Raw genomic sequence first — 14,935 nt, forward strand, 5'->3', positions numbered from 1 at the left:
TGGGAGATAGATCAAGCATTTTGGATCCACTTGCTGGGATGTGAAAACAATGACAGGAAGGTTTGGAAAACTATAGGAGAGAAATGGAAATTGATGGGAAGTTTGCAAGATGCATCAGAGCCTATATCTTTGCTTCATTCTGTGCTTGTAAGAGAAAGGCAGACAAAGTGCACTCCCTTCTGGTGTTGTACCTACAGGAAGAAGCAGCGCCTAAGAGCCGAGGGGGAAAAGTGTATCCATATTCTCTTGCTAAAAGGCAATTAAATGAAACTCAGGCCAGGATTGTTTCAGAATTTAAGGGGTCAGCTACCAGTAGTAGGGACTTGGGTCTGCCTCAGACTGAAGTGCTGTCTGTTCCCTGCAGGGACAGTGTTTTTGCAGCTGCCATATTCCAAGAGGAAGTTTTCCAGCGGGCAGCAGCGGCGCCGGCGCAACTCCACCAGCTCCACCAACCAGAACATGTTCTGTGAGGAGCGCATTGGCTACAACTGGGCCTACAACACCATGCTGACCAAAACCTGGCGCTCCAGTGCCACTGGTGACGAGAAGTTCGCAGACCGGCTGCTGAAAGACTTCACAGACTTCTGCTGGAACAAAGACAGCCGGCTTGTTACGTTCTGGACTGATTGTCTGGACAAGATGCATGCTAGTGCTCCGTGAATAGGGTTGTATCTCTTAGGGAGACAGCTAGAAGCTTTACCTTGTGGCAAGGAAGTAGATGTGAAGAGTCTCTCTGTTGGATTCATATTGAGGCTCCAAGAGGACCTGAGAAATATTGCTGTTGATATTCAACAGAATTTGATTAAGTGCTTGGAAAAAAAAAAGAATTTAAGCTCTTGGCTTGCCAGTATCTATCACCTGACCTCAGCTTGGTTTCAAGTAGCTACAGTCCTTGGTTAAAACTTCAGTTAGAGCAGAGGTAAAGGAGGGGAGACTGCAAATGGTTTTCAAGGGCAGTCGGATTCAGCACAGTGTGATGGTATCAGCTTCTCGTCCCTGAAAATGATCAGTGCCCTTGGCATCTAATGTGCCTGGCAGCAGCCTGCCCCTTCCCCTTCCAAGGTGTGAATTGTGTGAATATGTAAGATAAGATGTGAGAGAAATTTTCATACATGTAAATAAGTAAAATGCAGAAAATTAAGTGACCTGATGTTTTGTTGTAACTCCACAGACAGCAGTACAGGATTGGTGATTAAAAGAAAACAATTACCGAAAGAAAATACTGCTTTCTATGTTCAGCTCCAAGTTCAGTGCCGGCGCTTTGTCTTGCAATGGCACAGAATTTTCTGTCTCCGTGTCGGGATCACAGCAAGAGCAGGAAGCCAATTACTCTGTTGCTGTCTTGCAAGGCCAGCACCGAAGCCTAGGGAGAAATCCAGGGCCAGTGAACACATGTTGCTGCTAAGGCCTATGGGCAGGTTTCTAGAATGTGTCTGCGTGCAGGAGGAAGCTGTCTGCTCTCAGGTGTGTATCCTATGTCTTTGCAGGGCCGGGGCAGGAGCTGGTTATTTCAGCTCGGGGTTCGGCCGGGTCACAGCCGGCTCCCCGCCGTGCCGTGCCCTGGCGGCTGTCGGCTCCTGCTGCGAGGCGCTCGCTCATTGTTACATTGCCCTCGAGAAAGCGGGCAGGACTGGCACCTTCACCGTGGTGTTCAGATCTGATTCCAGGCAAATCAGTGTTTTATCCCCTAAGCTGAGTCAGGATGATTCATCTGATTTTAGACAGCACCCACCTATAGAAGGTGGGTTTGAGCTGTGTCTCTTCATTCAGTCGCTCTAAGTGTGTCAAATTATCAGGGCTTGTCTGATCCCCATTAGCGACTCAAAAATACTCTTTACTACGGGAGGAACTCGCTGCCATCTATTCTATCCCATTCTACATCAGTTCTGGGGGCCGGCATTGGCTGCGCTCGGTGGAAGCTGTAGCGAGGTGGGGGTGGAGTGCAGGGGCAGCCCCGCCTGGGCGGCTCCGGGAGCCGCAGCTGCCCCCGCAGTGCCCTCGGAGCCGGCAGCGCTCGGACACTGAGCGATCCTACGGTGAGGACAGGGATGGGGAGAGGGAGCGGGGAGCAGCAGGAGGACGGGGACGGGGCTGCCGCGTGTTCCTGCTCCTGCACTTCGCAGCTCTTTCACAGCTTTTGCCCGGCGGCGCTGGAGCCGGCCCAAGGATGGACCGTCCTGGTGGGGAATGGTCCCGGCAAGAGTTTTACATTTCACGGTAACTGCCCGGGCCTGTCACATGCCAGTTTGGAGAAATTTCACAAAATTATTTTCACCTGAATGTTTCTAGACTTAACGTTTTATGTAGTTTTAACCTGTAAGCAGTGGATGTAAACTCTAGAGTTACTCTCTGAGTTTTGGGGAAAGCTTAATATGTCTTTCTGAGCTCAGTTTTGTCAACTGCAAACCTGGTGTGTCTTTAGCTTTTCAGGGCTGCTTTAGGCCTGGTTTTATTTTAAGCAGCACGGTGAATTTCTTTCCTTTAAAAAAAAAAACAAAAGCATACCATAGAAGCTAAAAATAGGAGATTAAGAGTTTTATCTAACCACAACTTTGTGCATTGCATAGAAAAAGCTTCCAACAGGACATGATGATGAAGCAGTTCATGGCCATGTTAAAGAAGAATGAAAATAATCATCCCCCATCCACCAAGCTGTTGAATCTAGCAGAACAGCTTTGCCAGGAGCTCCAGAGCTCATCTCCTAATCTGGAGAAGCTGGTTGGAGCTGTGATGGGATGCAAAAGCAAGACATACTTTCTCACTAACATCCATGTTGTCCGGGCTTGTGTGTCCGTTCATATCCATAAAGGGGAACATGATGCAGCCTGCAAACTCCTGAAGGTAGGGATGTGCTCTTCAGTTCTTCATGGAAACAAAAAAGCCATGTTAGAGAAACAGTAGATAGAGCTGTCAGTGCAGAAGTATCTTAACTGCAGCACATGGAGCACTTCCAGCTTGCCTGAGGCAGTGGAAGGTGATAGGTGTGCATTGTTGACCTGAAACACAGGACAAAGCCTTTGCTGCAGGCACTTCGAGTTAGTCAGCCAAGGGGAAAAAGCTAACTGGGTGATTATGGGCTTGGTTGTAGTAGGATTTTTGTTCTGCTGTGGTTCTTGGAGTTTTTCACAATCCAAGGGCTCAGGACATAAAAGTGTGGGGAAGGCCAAGATTAGACCTTGGCAGGGTGGGAATACTTGAGGAAGGCTGGATGGTGCCACTTGAAGTGAGGAGTTTTAGGCTTTTAGATCTGGTAATGTTGACCTTTTCACCAGGGGAAAAGAAGGAATTAGGTAAATCCCTGTGTACATGAGAGAAGGTACAGCGAGCCATGTGCTTAGATAATGCTACTAGCTCTGTCCAACCAGTAGGAATCCCTGAGTAAATTTCTGTTGAGGGTTTTCTCCTTTATACATGGTCTGAGTGACTCTCTGGAAAGGTTTGCTTATGCACAGTTTTGTTTTAGTGTTGCAAGGCAGAAGAGAAGAAAGAGCTGGTGCAACTTTGGCATGAGATTCACTACCAGCGGTTTATGGAGGAACACAAGATACATTTTCTGACACCACTGCAGAAATTCCGCTGCAGGAAGAGGTGGGGAATCCAAGATTTTTTTCTCTGTAGTTTTCAGATGCAGGGGCTATAGATGCAGAGGCTGGTTTCACACCTCAAGATGCTGCTTCTTGGAGCTTGGTTTTTCTTGGTATTTTGACCACTTTTGTAATGTGAGGAAATTCCCACGAATGTGAATTATTCCTTTTGGGTCCTTTTTAACCCCATTTTCTCCTGTGTACAGGAATCCTCCACCTACTTCCCTTTGTCCTGAAGGTTTGAAGACTCGAAACTATCCACAAGAAGTACGCCAGCACCTGCAGAGGTTTGCTGCAGAGGTGACAGCAAATCCAAACAAGAAACAGCGGGTAGGGATATGCTAGGGATACTTCCAATCAAGCCTCTTTGTCACAGAAAAGCAGGACACTGTGATCAGGAGTCAATAACTGGTTTAATTTATGAATCCTTGTTTTCTTGTTGAAATGAGCCTTGTTGAAGGCTCATTTGGGCTGGAATTCCTCATATTTGATCTTTCCCTGAAAGTTTCTTTAAAAAATCATCAGATTCATGCTAAGTTATTTTTCTTGCTGTGGATAAAAAGTTGAGGGACAATAAACTCCTCACTGGGTATTTAACAATTCAGATTTTGTAGTGATTGAGCATAGGTAGCCAAACAGCCATCACTCAGCAGAGCTCTATTACAGTGATAGATAGTTCTGAGTTGACTGAGTAACAGCCTATGTAAAATTGCACTTTGTTCACCAGAGCATATTTTGTGCTGACTTTTCAAATGCTGGTAATTTGCTGTGATAACACAATAGACTGTGTTGGTGTATGCATGGATCTACCTTCTTTGGATATGGACAGATTTGTAATGGAAGAGATGTGTGAATTCAATTAATAAGCACTGTTGGTCACTACCTTGCCAGGTGAGGGCTTCAGACTTCAATGTCTGCCTGTGTGAAGCTGTCATTCTGTGGGAGGAGCATGCTTTGGTGAGGCTGTTATCTGGTGAGCAGCATAGGATAGCAGTGGAAAGGAAGCCTTAGCAAACAAATTGTCTGGGAGTGCAGGGTGGAATTTGTGTTTTCTATCAACTGAGTTTATAAAATCTCCTCAGTCAGATGTGCTAGACCTATTGGAGACCTACTGAGTAAATGTCTCTGGTTTTGGAAGGTCTTTTGCTGGACTGCTTTTGGAACTGAAGGGAAATGCCTGATTATTTGGAAGCAATTTTTTTTTTCCCCCTTGATTTCCCCCTGTGCCTGGGTTTGCAGGATGGATTGGCTCGGGACATGAACCTGCAGCCAACTCAGGTCTATAATTGGTTTGCAAATTATCGACGTCGAAAATCCCGCCTCCGTCATGTGAAAGTGTCCAACAGTTCATGTCCTGAGAGGGCTTCGGCTCACAAAGAGCCACAGGATAAAGGATCCAACACTCCACAAACTGCAGGTTTGTCTCCTTTTAATGGGTTCAGGATGTGGTCCAGAGAGGTGAATATCAATTTTAAATTCCCTCAGGAAGTGGGGAAGGATATTGCTTCTCCAGAACAGCATTATGTGCTGATGGGTGGATGGAAGTGGATGCTGGAGAACTCTGCTTCAGTGGAGTGCCTCACTGTTGGGCTCCAGGCTGTTGCTCCAGAGGAGCAGACACAGCTACAGCCTGTGCAACAACAGGTAGAAGGAGATGCCTGGCTTTAAAGAGGCACCAAATATGGGAAGCAGCAGGTTTTAGCTCTCAGATTCTGGAATCAGGGCAGTGTACTCCAGAAAAAGCCAGTATTTCCATGTCCTTCAACAGACACTTAACCAAACTTCAGTCACAAGGAACATAAGGGTCTTGCTGCATTTGGCAGATTGGGCTTGTTTTGTTGCCTTTTGGAGTAATCATTAGTGGTGTTACACCTGCCTGGCCTGCACCTTACAGATGGATCTCCTGTGGGCATCAGCCCTGAGCAAATGGATATAACCCCCATGCCCTGTGAGCCAGGACAGGAGCAGCCTCCTGAAGGAACGTATTTAAAGATGCTGGAATCCAGGTGATGTATGGCATCTTTACAGTGAAAGTTCATTAATGAAGCAACATTTAAATGTATTCACGGAACTGACTTCCTTGTTGTTTCCATGGGGATATCACTTAGGAGCCTGGCCACCTTTGATGGAAATGTTCCACATCAAGTCAGATAATTTATCTCCCAGCTGTGGAGGGCAGGATTCAGAGGTTTAGCTGGGGGGGGGGGGTCTCCTTTTGGCAAAGCAATATGTCTGGCTGATTCATTTTTTCCATCATTGCAGCTGTATGCAGAGCCCTGAGCCGTTGTATGAAGCTGGAACAAGCATGGTTTTGTGCACCACTCACAGTGCTGAACAACCTGTACCTTTTGGCACTGAGGCTGTGATGGAACCACAAACCTGCTCTGGCTCTCCTGTGCTGCTGCCTGGAGAAGCAGTGGGCAGGGCTGCTGCCAGCTTCTGTCAGGAGAGCTTTGTCCTGTGCTCTTATGAGCCCCTTCCCGTTGTGAATTATTATCTGCCCATGTGGTGGGCCCCTTGCAGCACTGCAGGAGTCTTTGGCTCTGTGTGGACTCCAGGTGTAGAAGGTTAGTAAAACTGCACCCAGATTGTTGACCTTAAGACTTTCCAAGCTTCTCTTCCCGTTCTTGAAAACACTCTTGCTCACTTAAGTGTCCTGATGAAGGACAGCAGGGCTTGTTTTGAGCTTTGGAGTTCTACTTCTCACTGGTAATTCAGTGAGAAAATCTGTTGATTTAAGGTGTTGAAACAGACATTCTTACTTAGTCTTTTGCCTAAACTGTAACCACTTCCATAAGATAGTGATGGACTCCTTTTAGTATTTCCATTGAGAGAGTTCCTCCAGTTGTTGTCTGCTCACCTTGTCCTTTTGCAAGCTCCTGGGTTTTTAATGCCTGTCATCATTAAGATACTGCCTGAGAAAAGTCAGGGAACTTCTTAACTGTGACATGATGCTTGTCTTCAAGCATGTGTTCTCATTTTCCTGTCTTTCCTCTTGCTGTTTTTTCTCTCTTCCTCTTTTGTCTTCTTCCTGTGCAGTCATGTTCAGCATTCCCACCATCTCTTTTATTCTCCCCATTCTTCAGAATAGGCTTGATAGAATGCATAAGGGATGTCCACTTGCTTTTGCTGTAGGTCTGTAGAGCAGGAAGGGCTGTAACTGCCATTCCCCCAGGCCCTGGTGAGTGTGGAGCAAGGACAGAAGGAATAGCTGGGTCAGAGGTGGGGCTGTGTTATCTGTATCTGTACTTGTGTTTAATACGAGCATTTATTTCAGCAGGTATCAGAGCTCCCTTGAGCACAGCCCCTCAAGGTGGCTTTGTTGAAGCCAGCTCAGAAAGAATCATTCAGCAGTCAGATTTACAGGATGAAAGCTTAATCCTTAGAGGAGGACAGCTAGGGACCCTGGAATCTATTCCCCACAGGTAAAGGGAGGGAAAGCACAGGGCTGCCTAAAGCCAGGAATAAAAATGATGCTGTGAGTCCAGCCATGTCTTGATACCCTATTGAAGAGAGTTGCAGAAATGGTGACACACCTCATTCCCAGGAACTGCTTCTCCTTGTGTCCATTCTTTGCCAGTATATATATCTGTGCATAGGTAATGTTGTCTAAGTGTATATGTGTGTGTGTGTGGCACAAAGGAAATTTGGAATCAGCCCAATCAAAAAAGATATGACCCCCTGTTTTTAGGCAGGTTCAGTTTCTGAAGTATTTGCTTGGTTTTGGCAGAAAAGCATAACCTGTACTGATCCCCAGTGAGGGCTGGTTCTGTGGGCTTGGTTGGTAGGGCCTGTACTTAATCCTAAAATAGTTTTTGTAGCTTCACAACCTCATGACAAGATTATTCCATAGTGCTAGCTTTCCAAATTGGAAGATGGAAAGACAGGCACTGTTCTCTCTTTCTCTTTTCCACCTATAACAAAGGCTTCAGATTTCAGATTTTCTCTGGGAATTGAGATAAATCCAGAGATTGCAAAACAACAAAAATTCATGCCATTTTCCATATGTTATACAACTTCCATAATGTTACATAAAAATGAACACAATAAACATAGCCATTATGGGCTTCCTTTAATTTACTGATCTGCAGGACAGAGCAGGAGCAGAAGCCCCATTTTATGACCCTTCTGCTTGACACAGCATTTGTGCCAGCATGACACTGTCAGTATGTCAAAAAGGCAGGTAGAAGAAGCTTTATTCCCATTTTAAAAATGAGGAAGAAGAGGCACAGAAGGCTTTGTGGCTTGTTAAAGAACAAATAAATGAAGTGATTCACTGGAGATAAAGATTGGTGAGACTTTGGCCCCAGTTCCCTGCTGAAAATATTTCTGCCTTTTACCCGTTTCCCACTTGGCCTGGTGCCTTGTTCACATTCATGTCAGACTCCTTGCTCTGAATTGCTGGGGAGAACCCAGGTCAGGCACTGTAAACCTGTTTTAGGTTTGCAATGTTTTAAAACCTATGTTTTAGGATTCAGAGTTTTAAAGAGTGGCTAAAGATCATGAAAGATCAGCAAGCCTTGCTGGCAATATTTTGGCTGGATTTAAAATTGCATGTTCTGACTCTGGAGTGAGCTCATGTTTATTTTTAAAATATGTTCTGCCAGTAGAAGAAATCTATGGTGAATGTCTCCTTGTTGGGTATGTCAGTGTACCAGGCATCCACACACCCTTTATCATGTTCCTGTGAGGGGCAGGACTTGCTGCTTTGTTGGCGCCTTTTGGTGAGGACATAGTTATTTGAACCCTATTTGTAAATCCTCTTTAGTGGCCTGGCCCCGCTCCCCCCAAAACCTTGACCTCCTCAAAATTCCATGAATGCTATGGAACATCAATCTTTTTCAGAAGTGAGTGATACTTAGGCTGCAATTTCATTCTGCAGTTTCTCTCTAGGGAGCCAGGAGAGCTCATGTGGGTAGTCTTGGGCAAGATCACTGCTCAGGCAGTGAAGATCACCTGTGTTAGAATGCAGAGCCCTCCAACAGAGACAGGGATTAGAGAAGAGTCTTGTTACCAGAGTCCTCTTGAGCAGTCGTGGTGCAATGAGCATCACTCCTCTGGGAACTCATGGGGGCAACAGATCAAACTGTAAGGCAAATGGGTGTTGCTGTCCTGGAAGGACAAGGGCAGTGGTGTTATCCTGGTTTTAGATGTAAGAGTAACACAAAGAGAAGGAAATTATTTAGCCAAGTTCACCTATCTGGAATGGACTCGGTGTTATGCTCTCCATGCTTCCTGAGCACTGGGATAGAGCTACAAGTCAGCCAAAGGACCCTTAATCTGGTTGTCTCATTTTTAAAGATGCTCACCTGGAAAGGACATGGCCTCAAAGCTTATCAGAACAATTCCTGTTGATTTCTTTCATGGGCTTTTTACAGCCACTCCTACGCACTTGGGCTGTGTCCAAACCTCTTCTGCTCTACAGGGCTGTGAGGTGGGAGTGTGAGAGGGAACCAGGCTGGAAGCTGACTGTCTCCATCTGCTTCTGCTGCCTGAGAGGAGGGTTTGATCCAGATAGCAGACTGGAAGTCCCTGTGGGACACCAAGCAGATGCTCCCCTTTACAGATAGTGATGGCGTATCCTCTTCACTCTGCAACTTGGGACAGGTGGAACATAGCCCAGCTAATGGTTCTTTTGCAGAGTGGAAATCTCATGCCTTCCATTTCAGAAAGAAAAGCACACTGAGCTCTATGGAGCAAGGCATTCTGTTTTTATGAGCCAGCATATTGATTAAGAAAATGTCAGTGCCGAGATGTTCATGGCAGCTTACAGCTTCTGCCTGCATTTCTGGGATTCCAGCTCAGAGTGCTGGGATTCCTCCTGATGTTAGGCTCTCCCCTCTGGACAACCCAGCATCCTTACACCAGCATGCAGCAAGTCCCAAACCCACCAGGCTACTTCTTGGCATGTTGCATAACTGAAATGCAGAACTCGTTGCTAAGGGCACTGTGCATGTCGGTGTAAGTGGGCTGTGAAAAAGCATGAGACAAATTCTTGAGAGGGTGGGAGAGGGAATTGAGCCCATTTGTCATTAGGAAATGTGACTCTGAATTCAGTCTCCAGCAGAGGAGCCCCAAGGCTGGTTGCTGGAACCTGGGGAGCATTCCAAGGGAGGGCGACTTGGCACTTACCCTGTTGGTTCTTTTTTCCTGTACTCTGCTAGTGAGCACCTCTTGTCTGGGCCTCTATGGACACTCACACCTTGGGCTATTCCTGCTGGTGGTACAGGGAGTGTTGTTGCATTAGAGAGACTGTTGAGTTGTGATGATGGGGGAGAACATCCCACTGTCTGCTACTTGACCCAGTGCCCACAGACTGATCTGTTTTGAGAGGCTGGCAGAGTCTCCAGGGGAGTGTGGATGGGGAAGTCGCATCCCCAGACCTCACTGGTGGCCTTGGAAAGCTGTAGCAGAAGTGTAGCCAATGTTGTGTCTATGTCTAAAGCCGCATATTTTGACTCTTAAGGTCTCTGCTTTTAAAACATGTTCCAGGAGCGAGACGTTTTGGTAGACACCTCTTTGTTTATGGAGAGTGTTTTGGGGCAGAAGGAAAGTTGCAAATTGAGATGTGATTCCCTGTATGTTGCTGGTCAGGGCAGTCTACCCACTGCAGAATGTGCATTTTCAGACCATAAGAGTTTTGAGAAATGGGGCAGGCAGGTGTGTAGACAACAGAATGCTGTCAAATGAATGGTCTTGCCAACAGCCCCTCTTGTCTTGCTGCAAAACATTACAGTAAGTGGCAAATAGAGCATAAATACAAATGCACCTGGATATAATACTTTTTTTTCCAGTTCCTCTCAGACTGTGTTTGGCAAGCCTCAAAGCCCACATGTTTCTGCAGCCTATGTGGAAGAAAGCCAAGCCCTGGGACAAAGCCAGGTAAGAACACACCTAAAGTTCAGAGAAAGGAGCTCCTGTACACATGATCCCCTGCAGTCTCCCAGAGAAGATGTGAAATCTCATATCATATTCAGTATCAAACATGTTTGATCTAAGCATAGCTTCTGAATTATAGTTCAGAGCAAGCTAGGCATTCCCTGGGTACTGTCCAACAGACAGTGGAAGGAAAGGTGGTTTTATTTATTTTTTTTTTCCCTACTTGAATTGCTTATCAGACCCTAATTTTACTAAATGTGTCATTGAAATGGTGGCCAAAAGATCCTGTGCAGATCCAAAGTGTAATTTAAATTTTCAGTAATGGAGTGCTCACCTATAGAACAATCACACAAAGATGGCTGCTTGAGGTCCTCCCCTCTAAAGTGTTTTGCACAATTTGATTCCGTTCCCTCAGACCTCTTAAAATGTTTAGTGTAATTTTCATTTTCAAGTCTGTTTTATGGTTGAGGAAAAGGGATTTTGCACTGTTCTGGGATGGCTGATAGCAGTATACAGAGCAGTGTGATTATTGGCTGGGGTAAAGAAGGTAGTTCCATGCTGTGGGTGCAGTCTGTGTGCCTTCTGATGGGGACTTCAAGGCAGTAGAGAATACAAGTTAGGAATCTTGTGCTTTCAAGGGGTTGGGAGCACGGCTCTGAATTGTTACCTAAAAACAGGACCCAAGAAAACCTTGTCTAAGCTGTACATTGATGTATTTTTTGGCTTCATGTGTGTTGGTCGAAGAGTCAGTCAGTGTCCACTGCTGTTTCCCTTGCAGTGTGAGCTGCTGGGGAAAACCTTTTCAAAAGAGATTACAAAAAGCAGAACACATATCTGCTGGCCTCATTATGAGAAGTGGCTGCAGCTCTGAGGGCAGTAACAGAACCTCTTTTGAGCCTCTGAAAGCATCAATATAAAGATCTGTATCTTGGAAAGTGGTCTTTTTACCAGCCATAATGTAAGCCAGACGAGAAGGAAAGCTTTGGGCATTAATAATGAATGAGCCTTTTCTAAGATTCCCAGAGCAGGTCGTCTCTAGCTAGTCTTCATCTTGCTGTTCTGCATTCTTGCACTGATTTTGCAGTGGTGAAGAAACATGACACTCAATACACTATGGGCTGGGGAGCAAGAATACTGAGTGATGCTTGTAGATGTCAAACGGGACATCTTCAAATCTTTGTAATAATTACTCAGTTCAGGAATTCAGAGAAGCAATTTTGCATATTTTAGTGTGTGCCTTAGGAAAAGGAAGAGTTTGAATGGGTAAATGATTTTACAGCATTTCTACAGACTTCCTGGGCACTTTGCTTCTTGCTGAATCAACTTACTCTCGGCTTGTGGCAAGAATATGCAGATATTTGGTTCCTATGTGTGAATCACAGAGGTGCAGATGAGAACTTTGTTTCGTGCACACGACTCAATTTGCTTTTTGTTGGTCATGCATCCTGTTAGAACCAAAATGAGAATAAAATGAAAGCAATTTATTAATTTTGGGGATATTTCTTTCTCTCCCTGAGCAGAGCTCCCTTGCTCAGGACATAATTTCCTTAATTTTTAATTCCTGTCTTACCCTCTGTCAGTTGCTGGCTTTTATAGGAGCCAAAGCCTAGGGCAGTGGGAAGGGAATGACTCTGCTCTGAATTCCTGGGAGATGGATTGTGCACAGATTGTGCTCATCACTTCCACACACCCACTGATGGATTACTCTACCTGAACTTGGAGGGGAGGAAGGCCTTTGTCACTTCATGCACACAGCCCTGATCAGTGACATTTCCTCCCATCACACACCTTGTGCTGCTGTCTGCCCAAAGGAGCTCTTCCACCACAAGCAACTGTGTTAAAAATCATATCTAGTGAGGCTTTGCTACCTTCCTGTGTCTTTCAGGTCCTGGAGGATCCAGCTGTTGACTCACTAGACCTGTTCCAGGCAGCATGCCTGCTCTATGAAATTTCTAGCAGTAAAAAGCGTGAACCGATGTGACCTGCCTGCAGATACAATCCATGTGTCTGTGCTTCCCTGGGGAACACCTCATTCCTTCCTTTATTTTTTTAATGGAAGAGGAGTTTAACAGGGAGATTGAATAGTGTGAGGGAGAAGGATGGAGGTGTTTCCAATGGTTACGAAAGTTGGTTTGGTTACAGTTTTATTAAGAATTTTGCAAAGGATAGAAGAAAGCAAAAGTGCACTGTGGACTGTAGGTTTTTGCTGGAGTGGTCTGAAGCTGCACTGTAGATGTTAAAATTAACAAGGCACTGGTTCTGTGGCAGTAACGTAGATCTAATCATGGCACTGGCCAGATCCGAGTCCTTGGTTGCATTGTGAAGGTAAATGAAGCTCCTGTGCTCAAAGGAGTAAAATTTGGTTATGTTGCCTTGCAGTGGATATTGGACAACCTTTTCTCAGGCTTGGAAAATAAGGTCTCATGGTAATGTATTTCTTCTCCCTGCCTTCCTGTTGTACTGCAGGGTGTAAATTCTGGAGTGTCCCATACTCTGTAGTGCCACAGGTGACACAAAGGAGCACAGCAGAATTTTCAGTGCTAGGGCATGCCATTGTTTTGGTGTTTAATACAAGAAGTAGCAAGGCAGGCCCTTCATGCAGCTTTAAAACTAATTCTGCAAGATAGGGTGGGTTTTTGTTTTTTTTCCTGAAGTGTAACTGTTTTTAAAAAATTCTGTATATTGCAAAATGGGTCCCCTTTGCCAAATCTCCAGCCCGGACATACAGGGAGAAGATGCCTCCTTTACCTGTTGTTACAAAGTTTTCGAATAAAGATTTTCACTTACTGTTTCTCCAGGGTTCATTTTTTTCTAGGTAAGGGTGAGAAGTGATAATTTTCACATGGTAATTATGTATTAAAAACGCAGGACCAGCTGCCCTAGGAACACTTGTGCGTGCTGAGAGCCTGAAGCCTCCACTATTTTGGCGGATCTCACTAAGAAATGCCCCTTTCTTGTTTGTGTTGGGAACAGAGGTGCTTGGTGGGGTCACACACGTTATCGTTTATTGCCGTCAAGAGCGGGGCCGTCAGTGAATCCGGGCATTTGCACAGGGAGCAAAGATGCCGGGCTCGTAGGGCCCGCACGACCACCCGTGAGGTGAGGGGCGAGCCCGCCCTGCCCTCACAGCCGCGGCCACCGCCCGCCCGCTCTCCTCCGCTCGGGGCTGTTCCCGCCGCCCGCCGCCGCCTCCCCATTGGTCCGCGGCCGCCAGCAACAGCGCCAGATATAACCTGCCGCGCCCTGATTGGCTGCCGCCTCCCGCCGAGCCATAGCAACAGCGGGGCGCGCGGGCCGGGGGGGGCTGAGGCTGAGGGAGCGGCGGGACCCTGAGGGGCGGTGGATACACGGGGGCCGCCGCCACGGCCACGCCCGGTGAAAATCCATTCACGCCCGGTGAAAACCCGTTCTCCGGGCGCTGTCACCATCGTTTCTGCGGCCCCCGGTGGAAAGGAGACGGGACACGGTCAGGAGCCAGCCAGCGACCCGGCTCCGTGCAGAGGCAGCAGCCCCATAGCAAAATTCCCACTGGATCTTGCTGGGCTGCTGTCTGAGATCCCAAATAAGGTACTTTAGTTTTCATCCCTGCTGATATGACATGTCACTACAATGACTGTGATTTAGCCAGCCCAGTGGTACGTGATACATGTGGATGAAAGCCAGGGAGGTTACACTTCCCTGCTGTTGAAGATGTATTGGAGCAAAGAGGGATGACGCCTCTCTTACAATGAGATGTATTTTCAGTTCCTTTCAAATACTTAGTTCTGTTTCCTGTCAGAGGAAATAAGATTAGATTAACATTGCCTGTATAGAAATTTTAGATAACTGTCATTCTATATAGCTTCTTTTCTAAGAAGGCAACCCATGCTAGGGAATGCAGGTATTTTGGCTTGGCATAAAAGTGACATTTGTTCTACCACTTTAACAACACCAGTGTCCTAAGACCTTGTAAGTTTTTAAAATAGTTCAAGAACACAGTTGTTTTGAGTTCTTAGCTAAAAAGAAGAGGCTCAATTCAGCAAAATTCCTCAGGAGTGCTAGAACAACAAGTTTCTTTTCCAAAATTAAATTTGAAAAAGGATTTTCAGCTAAAGCAGAATTAAAGCCTTTTCTCTTATACTTAATGAATTTAATTTCTGAATTTGGTACAGTTGTTCTCTGGAGGACGACTGAATTTTCTAGGTCGTTTCCCAGGTGAAATAACTTATTACTTTTCTGTAAATTTATGTTAGACAATTCAAAGTTTGATATGTAAAATCAAGCAAATTAAATTTCCCTTTAAGAGATGCAAAGTCAAGTAGTTGAAGTACAGTGTATTTTGGCCCACTATTGCCCCATGTCACCGGGATATTGAAAGTGCACAAAGCACTTTTGAGGAACTAATTGCATTGGGACAGGAATTTGCAAGCGGTGCCTACATATGATCTCACAGGCCTTGGCCATGCTGGGTTAGAGGGGCTGGGCAGGATTCA

At 45.9% G+C, this 14,935-nt stretch overlaps 2 protein-coding genes across 13 annotated transcripts in view; both read left to right on the forward strand.

The window, feature by feature from the left end:
* DEPDC5 (DEP domain containing 5, GATOR1 subcomplex subunit) overlaps positions 1–1,145 on the forward strand; it is a 39,074-nt gene extending 37,929 nt beyond the window's left edge. For all 12 annotated transcript variants that reach the window (XM_058851290.1, XM_058851294.1, XM_058851295.1 and 9 more), the window contains one exon: positions 365–1,145. In XM_058851290.1, the coding sequence (XP_058707273.1) occupies positions 365–660 (296 nt within the window). In that variant the 3' untranslated portion in view covers positions 661–1,145. The remainder of the gene's footprint in view (positions 1–364) is intronic.
* Positions 1,146–1,250: 105 nt separating this feature from the next.
* On the forward strand, positions 1,251–13,233 carry ANHX (anomalous homeobox). The gene is made up of 9 exons (XM_058851302.1): positions 1,251–1,464; positions 2,568–2,841; positions 3,464–3,588; positions 3,791–3,914; positions 4,824–5,001; positions 5,479–5,590; positions 5,847–6,151; positions 10,379–10,466; positions 12,349–13,233. Exons 2-9 carry the CDS (start codon positions 2,587–2,589, stop codon positions 12,377–12,379), a joined length of 1,218 nt encoding a protein of 405 aa, XP_058707285.1. The 5' UTR covers positions 1,251–1,464; positions 2,568–2,586; the 3' UTR covers positions 12,380–13,233.
* The last annotated feature ends 1,702 nt before the right edge of the window (positions 13,234–14,935 follow it).

The sequence above is a fragment of the Poecile atricapillus genome, chromosome 16 (genome assembly GCF_030490865.1).
Source record: "Poecile atricapillus isolate bPoeAtr1 chromosome 16, bPoeAtr1.hap1, whole genome shotgun sequence".
NCBI classification, from domain to species: Eukaryota; Metazoa; Chordata; class Aves; order Passeriformes; family Paridae; genus Poecile; species Poecile atricapillus.